Raw genomic sequence first — 9,729 nt, forward strand, 5'->3', positions numbered from 1 at the left:
GAAAGCAGTCACTTAAACAAGTTAAAGGGCCAAGCACCATAATACTACAGCCCATTATATTGGTTTTGGTGCTAGCAGGCTACTGCCATCAGTCCCTGGTTTTGTGTCAAAACATTTTAAAGATTAACATTTTGCGGATTGTGTGAGCTGATGCGGTCAGCCAAAGCATCCAGCCATAATATTTCTTTAGCAGTTGCAATTTGGTACGTGAAGGGCTGATCCATGGTTGACTGGGTAACTGAGTCAAATCCCTTAAAATGAATTACACAGAGCCAGGGATGCTGTCAGCAGCCTAGTAACACCATAACCACTACAATGGGCTGCACTGACTAATGTGCTTTAAAGGGCCCCTTAATTCCCCCTTCCCCCTTTAACACTACTATCAGTTTGCATGAAACTTTAAAAACATACTATAATGGTGGAAAAGAGCTTCAAGATCACATTGCTAAGATGTTAACAGGACATTAAAGTGACCTAGATTTTACTCTAACAGTTAAAATAATAAAATTAATCCAATTAAAACACCAACAACCTTTAGTATGATTTAATCTGATCCCAAATGCAACTTGAGTGGACTCTTACTTTGGCAGTGCCATGTTCCAGAGAAAATCATCTGTGAATAGCTGATATAGGAAGGAACTAACAAGGCATTACTTGGTGACAAGTAAAAATCGCCAACTTTTATATGCAGCATTTAACATGAATTTGAACTAAATGTAAAGGGGAAAATAAACAAACAAAAAAATGTTTTCTTATGTCACTGTTCATATGCGGGCAATAAGCTCACTTATGTGGACAGGTCCCCCGAGATGTAACTTTACATGTGCAGCAACTGGATTTGCTAGGCTGTTTGGCACACAGCATGTAAGCCAAACTCCCATTAGTTATAAAGTCTTTCCAGTCAGTTCTCCACAGTATTTTTTTCTTCTTCTAAAAGTGTAATAAGTTTGTAAGTAAAAGTAAGTTGCATTTAATTAAAAGAAGCAACGGATTCTTCACACGTCAACTGTTATGGTCAGTAATTTACAGGTCTATGCCAGTTAGGTGCTTGGTGCTGTCTGTAAGGATGTCCGCGTCCTGACTGATTCTGAGCAGGCCCAGAGGCAGTATTGGTAGGTTTCCTTTTGCCAAAATTATGTGAGCCGGGTCTTCCATATGGGTATCTGTGTCTGCCACCTCCTCTACAATAACAAGATGCAGAAGAAGGTAGATGTTAACACAAGGCGTAAGATTATACAGTCTATAGCTGGCTGCGTGAAAAAGAAAAAAAAGAGACAAAAAAATATATAATATTAAAGGAACACTATAGGGTCAGGAACACAAACATATTCCTGACCCTATAGTGTTAAAAGTGTATTCAAGCCTGAAGCTGTAGCTCTGCATGCTGTTTGCCTCAGAATAGCTGTCTGCTGACATCAGAAGTGGTGGCCTGATCCAATCACAATGCTTCCCCATAGGATTGGAGGAGACTGAATTGTACTGGCTCTGCCCCCTGGTCAAACACAGCCCTGGCCAATCAGCATCTCCTCATAGAGATGAATTGAATCAATAAATCTCTAAGAGGAAAGTTCAGTGTCTGCATGCAGAGGGAGGAGATACTGAATGTTTGGATGCATTTTATGCAGCCATGACCCAGGAAGGATCACGAACAGCTGAGGAGTGACAGTGTTTACAGCAAAAAGGCTGAAGGTAATGATTCTACTCACCAGAACAAATTCAATAAGCTGTAATTCTGGTGGCTATGGTGTCCCTTTTACCCCTTAAGGACCAAACTTCTGGAATAAAAGGGAATCATGGACAGGTCACACGTCGCATGTCCTTAAGGGGTTAAAGGTCTTAGTTTTCAATTTTATTACCTTCACACAACCCCCTGTAAAACTACATGTCAATCCAATTACTTTTATGACAGGAGTGGCACTTTAACCTTCCTTTCATGACATAGGTTAAAGGACCAATCCAGACGCCAACACCACTTCATGTCAATGAAGTGGTTATGGTGCAAGGAGTCCACAATTGCCTTCTTAGAATTACAGTAAAACCCCCTTTGGACACTTTAAATACTTAAAGTGGAATCCACCAAGAACTAGTTTGACTTGCACATGTGGAAGCGTTTGCATGGGCAATAGGCTGAGAGCATCAGCTGAAATGCTCAGCCTATCACTGGTCGCCACACATATTGTGTAATGCTTCAAAAAATGTCATACTATTCTGAAGGATTACTCACTACATGTAGAATGCATTTTGTTTTGTTAGAAACATTACAAGCAATTCATTTCCCATCTCATCTTTCTCTCTCTCCCTCTACCTGCAAAGAAACTCCACATCCCATTTAACAGAAAGAAAGCCTCGGAATCTGATCCACTGTATGAAACTTAAATAGAACCACATTTAAGATGGACATTTTTAAATATTTGAGAACTGTAAAGTTTTGTCGGAAAGCATGCAGTTTAGTTGTAAAACCGGTTCTTGGTTCACCTGTTGATATTTTCATATGACATTACAAATATATCTTGACTGCAGCCTTTGCAAGCCATCACCTTCTAATTGAGCTCAGACTTTCTGTGACTGTCCAATTACAGACTTCTCCATTAAGCATAGTACAACATTGAGATCTATAAAGGATGTGACAAAGCTAGCTCTGCCTTTTGTCAAGTTTGGTTAAGTGGAGGAAAAATGCATAAGACAAAGTAGTCCCTACTTTGCCTTATTCATTTTAAAAGAAAAATTAAAAGTAAGGTAAATATCAAGTGACAGAGCCACTTAAAGTAAAGGATAATGAAGTGGGTTTTAACATTTGATTCAAGACAATTTTCATGTAAATAAATAACCCAGTTAATTTAGAAAATGATTTCCTGCTCCGCTGTACTATCACATGTGAGCCTAATAACATGGCTCAAAGAAGAATGAGCTTTGTAAATTTCATATTCTAAAAATGTTATTTTGACATTAGCTCTCAGCGTGGTGAAGCTCCCTTATTGGAACTACATGGATATGCCCATTCATTTTTAGACAGAAACAAGTAAATGCCCATTGTCATAGTACAGTATACCACAACATGCAGTTCATGAACTAACAATATCTAGATATGTAAAAATATAAGTATCTAGAATGACACGAATATGGGAAATTACGCTACATGTCACATGTAAGCTTACACATAGTGGACATTTTGGATGTGCATATCCATTTCAAAGAAATTATAGTACAACAGGGTTAATCCACAAATAGTTGTAGCCAGGCAAAAGGGAAAAAATTTGCACTGAACGAACATGAGCTAACAAAAATTTTTTTAAGTCTGCTTAATCTTCAAGAAAGGCATCCTGAGAGGCAGCTTCAATAACTGATGCACATAAAGAAAAAAAATCTGTTCAAAAACGCCAAACCAAGCGCTTTACTAGCAGAGAAAGGGAAGTCTTACTGAAGGCACTGCAATGCACAAAACTCTTTACACATTTTGGTGCTCTTGGAAACTGTCTACCTCTTGAGTTTAGCTACACTGAACTACATAAACAATCCAGGAAGTAATAGGTCCAGTTGACTGACAGATATGGAGGAGTAACAAGGTTAATTTATAAATAAAAAAAATAAAAATAAAACAAAGAGGGAAAGGGGAAGATAGTAGAGACAGTCTTCATCCATTAAAGGGACACTATAGTCACCATAACAACTTCAGCTTATTGAATTTGTTCTGGTGAGTAGAATCATTACCTTCAGGCTTTTTGCTGTAAACACTGTCTTTTCAGAGAGAATGCAGTGTTTACATTACAGCCTAGTAATAACTTCACTGGCCACTCCTCTGATGGCTGTTTGAGATCCTTCCTGGGTCATGGCTGCCTAAAATGCATCCAAACATTCAGTATCTCCTCCCTCTGCATGCAGACACTGAACTTTCCTCATAGAGATTAATTGATTCAATTCATCTCTATGGGGAGATGCCGATTGGCCTGGGCTGTGTTTGAATCATGCTGGCTCTGCCCCTGATCTGCCTCTTTGTCAGTCTCAGCCAATCCTATGGGCGAAGCACTGCGATTGGATCAGGCTACAACTTCTGATGATGTCAGCAGACAGCTTTTTTTTCCTGAGTCAAACAGCATGCAGAGTTACAGCTTCAGGCTTGAATACAGTAACATTTAGCTATATTTATGGAGGCATGAGGGGCCCAGGGGGACTAGATGGTGGTTTTAACACTATAGGGTCAGGAATACATGTTTGTATTTAAGTATCTGAGCGGTTGAGTGTCCCTTTAGAATGAAAACAGTCAAGAGCCTAGTGAAAAGAGCAAAGAGAAGTTACCAGTACATGCAAGACCAATATTTTTTTTTCTGCTGGTGGAAGTCTCCAGCTATGGCCAGAAAGACAAAAAAAACTTTTCCATAGGTCATCAATATTCATAGAGGGACATAACACGCTGGAGAACAGCAAGTTTTGTGAACATAATTGAGCTGCAACGATTAATATTGGTTTCTAAATAATCAAATAATTTAATAAGCAAGTTTTATGTATAGATTCAACAAGAATGATCCAGCCAAAAAAAACCAAAAAACATTTCTTTGTTCTCATGCATAGTTTTAGTGCAACGTGTGCACTGCTGGGAATGTAAAGTGCATTTCAAAGTTTAGGCCAAAACAGCCAAACATAAAACACAGCTAGCCTGATACTCCCCATCCCCCTTATGGCCCAAGATTTTAAATACTTTTTAGTATCCCAGGAATCAAATATTTTAGATTATGAAGATAGAAGGTTGAAGATTGGAAAGGTCATTTGAGTTAGACCCAAAGTCTTTATACCATAAGACTGGGAAGGGGGGCTCACCACTCTTAGAAATGCAATAAATGCAGTGTAAAAGCCTTAATCTGCATGGCATAAAGCTAGATTTTGAGTAAAGTGTAATCGGTCACGGTAAGCATAACAGATTTATATGAAGAAGCATTAACCATCATCTATACATTAGACAAATTAAAATCTGTACATTTGGCAACATTTCTACTCAACATGCTTTATGAGCCGCTATAACAACTGCATTAATGTGAACCTGTCACGCCAAATGCAGTGTCACGTATAAGACCTGTCTGCACAATATAATCAAATCTCGTTTACTTTCAAGAAACTATTGCCCAAACACTTGCAGAGGGTTGTCAAGTGCTATAATTTTTTTTTTATATCAATGAGACATATGCAGAAAGTTCTATAATAAAACAAGAGTCACCATTATTTAAATAGGTCAGCAGCTCTTCGAGGGGCCCCTATTCTATAGCCAATTAATCCCTGATAATCATACAAAATGTAATAAAGGTTATGGTTTATTATTTCTATGCTGCCTTTCCCTTTTTTTTTTCTTGGGTATTTCTAAATTCATTATATGGGTTATCCCCGCTATTTTTGGCAGCCTCTATTACTCCTTACGATCTTGGCTTACAATTTATTTATTTTTACATTATTTTAATAATTGAAATTTGCAGCCCTATGGAAATGGTCATGATAACATTTACCTGGATTGCATGTAAGGATTATCTACCACATGTGGAAACTGTGGTGTTTGCATAGCCTGCATCGGTGGGTATGGAGGTACAGGTGTCACTCTGGGGAGATCCATATAGTTGGCACAAAAAAAACAAAACAAAAAAACCAATACATTATCTAATCAAGAACACAATGAAAGACAATTCAGGTAATTCTACACTATTGCAGCCACTGACCAAAAAAAAAATAAAAAGTTACAAAAAAAATAACCACATACAAAACCCTTACTTTTATAGCCAGCCTAGAGTTATTTCCCACAAGATAACCACAGACCTCAATATACCTGGTATGTCTAACATGACCTCGTGGAGGAAGAGTGCATGCAGGATACGCTGCGTTTTGCTTTGGTAAGGGATTCTGGTGTCTGGCTACAGGCATGCTTCCTCTACTTAATTTCTTGCTACTTTGGGAAGAAGGGAAAAAAAAAAAAAAACCAATACATTATCTAATCAAGAACACAATGAAAGACAATTCAGGTAATTCTACACTCTACTGCAGCCACTGACCAAAAAACAACCCCCCCCCCCCTTTATAACCAGCCTCGAATTCTCTTTCCTGCTAGATAACTACAGACCTCAATAGACTTACCTGGTATGTCTAAAATGACCTCGTGGAGGAAGAGTGCATGCAGGAACCGCTCCATAATTCTTTGGTAAGGGATTCTGGTGTCTGGCTATAGGCATGCTTCCTCTACTTAATCTCTTGTTACTTTGGGAAGACAAAAACACCCAATCATACATTACAAAAAGGAGCTATGCATTGTTGGATACATTCTGCACTTTCCGTATACATTTAAATAGAAACCGTCAAGTTTGGATGACCGTTACAGAGAAAAAAACAGAAAACACTGAATAACTAAATTTTTCTCAAACATCACGTAGAAGCGGATATTATAGATATTCATATAGAAATTTTTGTACGCATGGGTGTGGAATTAAAACAAATCTACTTCTCCAAGGGACTAAGGCGGTAGCCCCCTCTACTTGTCCTGACACAAAATAATACCAATTACAAAGATTGAGACACTGCCTAGAGTACTGAACATTACCTGGGTTATTTGCTAAACTCTTTTTCACAAAAATCTTCATGGAATAATGGAAGCAAAAATAGCTTATCTGGAAATCTTCTCTTAATTTGCTATAGTTAGAACAAGGGTATTTTTGCTTCAGTTTTGTCATTTGGAATTATTTTGAAAAATGTTTTTGTGAATTGCCCTGAGCGTCTCACCCTACGCCCCCCAGTCTCTCCCTTTATCAGTGTATGTGGTGTGTGTGTGTGCTGGCTGTATGTAATGTGTGTGGTGTACCCTGGCTGTATGCGACGCTCCTATATGAGTGGAGTTTGCTGGCTGTATTTTGAAAGCAATGTTATTCTACAATTTAAGTGTTTTAATGCAATGCTGATCATATATATTATATATATATATATATATATATATATATATATATATATATACACACACATACATATACATATACACACACACGTATATATGGATTATACTGAAAAATAAAAATGATAAATTGTTGATTTATTTATTTTTTTAAAACCATTTTTGCCCGTACCTTCCCACACACACTTTTTTTGACATAAGCACTACAACAGTCACTGACACATAAACCCACATAGAGACACAGACACACTGACTAGGGATCGACCAATTATCGGTTTTAACATTATCGTCAGATATTCTGATTTTATGTAAGTATCAGCCAATAATGATAATGAATGGGTGGGCCCGCGCGTTCATAAGGCGGCACAAGCGGCCGCCTTATGGCGCACAGTGCTCCCTCCTGCCATGCACTGTGTTGCGAGGCCGAGCAGTGCGCACCGCGGTACAGGAACTTCAGCACACTGCTCCGCTCGGCCACGCTACCAGGAGAGACACACCGGGGACAAATGAGTGGAGAGAGAGGGGAGCACTAAGGGATGGACACTATGGGACAGGAGAGGGGTGTGAAGAACACTATGGGACGGGGGTGAAAGAGGAACATTAAGGGAGGACACTGTTGATCCCTAAACCTGACCCATTTACACACAAACTACACCTGACCCACATTTTATACAGCCCCATTCTATTTTTCACATTACCAGCAGCCTTCATGTAGCAGTCTGTTGTCAGCTTTTCTCCTCCTTTCCTCCATGCAGTGCCAGACACCGGGATATGATGTCATGCTGTATCCCGGCGGCCATAAGCTCTGTGCATTGTAAGGAGCAGCTGTTGCTCCTCGTAACTCCCCATGGTGGTCTACTAAGGCCCCTAGCTGGCTCAAAGCTACGGTCTCCAGTCCTTCCGCCGCATTAATCCCTTAGCAGCATTGCCGCTTGTCTGCGGCAGTGCTAAAAAAATAAAAATAAATACTAGAAAAACAGCGTGCCTGGAAGTGCAGGTCCCAGGTGTCGGGCAATATAAATTCCACATTACCAGATGTATGCAAAACTTAGTTTCCCACAATTGCCTCTGTAGGAAGGCAATCTCAAATGACAAAACACTGATTTCAGTGGGAATTCAACTAGTTTGTTGTGTGGATTTTACCACATGCCTAGCTGGCAGCAACCAAATGCTATTTACGTACCTTCTCATTTTCCCATACATCAGGTCGTCAAGGTAATTTTTGCGTTCCATGCAATGACCGCGGCTTAGGTTAAATTCTACAAAAATGGAAGGGAAAATAAATGGGTTACAAATTAGCAGATAATTTTAATAAAAGCTTCAAATAAGCTTGGGGATGAATATCAAAACTAGAACCATTCTGTAAAAAGTACACAACCAAATGATTAGAAACACAGTGGGAATAAGACTATATCAACTTTGAACAAATATTGCAAAGCATTACAGGAAAGGAGAACCAAGGCTGTCCGTGGTAGCATAGCAAGAGTTTTTTTGGCATGTTGATTTAAACCGACGGCAGATTCCAGACTTCAGTCTTGAAGCAATTGCAAAGGTGTTTACTAAAGGAGGACACTACAGGCACCAAGACAACTTTAGCTCAACTAAGTCGTTTTGGTGTATAGATCATGCCCCTGCAGTCCCTGAGGAGCAATGTAAACACTGCCTTCTCTTTGTTTACATGAAAAATGTCTGCAGGGAAAGATTATACTTACCAGAACAATTACATTAAGCTATAGTCCCTATAGGGTCCATTTAAAAGCCTGCTAGAGTTTCCTGTGTGTGATTAAAGTTCAATCAGAGTATGAGATTAAAACGTCTAAAGCAAGTTAACATCTGATTGAAAATTAAACACTCTCTTTTTCATGCAGCCTGTCAGTCAGGGGAGGTGTGCTTAAGAAACAAAAAAGTGGTTTAACTCCTAAATGGCAGAACTGGGCAGTGAGACTACAGAGGCATGGTGTAAACCAGGCTTCCACAAACTCTGGCCCTCCAGATGTTTGAACTACAACTCCCATGATTCTCTGAATGAAATAAATAGGTTGAGAATCATGGGAGTTGTAGTTCAGCAACATCTGGAGGGCCAGAGTTTGGGGAAGCCTAATCTAAACATTAAAAACACTGCATTGGGCTAAAGTTGTTCTGATGCTTATAGTGTCCCTTTAATGGTTGTGTATGTTCTGGAAATCAGTTACTTTACATGTTTTAAAAAGCAACAAGGCTGATTTATGCTGGTCTGATCAGTTATATGATACATATACAGGCAAAGAGAGTAGAATTGCGTGAAAAAGATACAGGTTACTAAAAATTATTTCATGTAATCGAACAAAGCAAAGTCACTCATTCTGGTAAAATCACTATAGCAAGAATTAAAGAAAGTTAATATTTTAATATGGACTAAAAAATTGCAATTCCCTTGTCAATCAGCCACAGTTTTGTGCAAAAACCTGAATGAATGCTCTAGTCCTGCATTTTGTCACAGTTGCTATTCAAAATGAAATTGGTATCAAACCAAGGAGTCAAATAAAATCACAAAAGCAAAAATAAATCACTTACTTTCTATTGCATCAGCAGGCACCATTCCCAACACATCAATAAGATATCTATAAAACAAACAATGTAACCAAGATTAGCATAATTTCACTATTCGGTCCTATGTTTATCATGGTCTATAAAATCTTCCAGGCTGGACTGCCCAACATTCCTAGATAAGACAAGTCCATCCTAAGTCAGGCTTTTGTCCAGGTTTGTTCTCTGGTGTCCCGCATCTGAGGACTCAAGAGAAATGTACCCAAGTGCTTCATTGGATCACTCACTTA

At 38.9% G+C, this 9,729-nt stretch overlaps 1 protein-coding gene across 4 annotated transcripts in view; it reads right to left on the minus strand.

Annotated features, from left to right (window-relative positions):
* Positions 1-529: 529 nt before the first annotated feature.
* DUSP11 (dual specificity phosphatase 11) overlaps positions 530-9,729 on the minus strand; it is an 18,762-nt gene continuing 9,562 nt past the window's right edge. The window contains exons 6-11 of one of the 4 annotated variants that reach the window (XM_063445598.1): positions 9,467-9,513; positions 8,097-8,172; positions 6,128-6,228; positions 5,804-5,822; positions 5,490-5,579; positions 530-1,181 (exon numbers count right to left, since the gene is read on the minus strand). In XM_063445598.1, coding sequence (XP_063301668.1) covers positions 1,016-1,181; positions 5,490-5,579; positions 5,804-5,822; positions 6,128-6,228; positions 8,097-8,172; positions 9,467-9,513 — 499 coding nt within the window. In that variant the 3' untranslated portion in view covers positions 530-1,015. Of the gene's footprint in view, positions 1,182-5,489; positions 5,580-5,803; positions 5,924-6,108; positions 6,229-8,096; positions 8,173-9,466; positions 9,514-9,729 lie in introns of all 4 variants that reach the window. The other 3 variants (XM_063445594.1, XM_063445597.1, XM_063445595.1) reach the window with 3 other exon arrangements.

The sequence above is a fragment of the Pelobates fuscus genome, chromosome 3, assembly GCF_036172605.1.
Source record: "Pelobates fuscus isolate aPelFus1 chromosome 3, aPelFus1.pri, whole genome shotgun sequence".
NCBI lineage: Eukaryota > Metazoa > Chordata > Amphibia > Anura > Pelobatidae > Pelobates > Pelobates fuscus.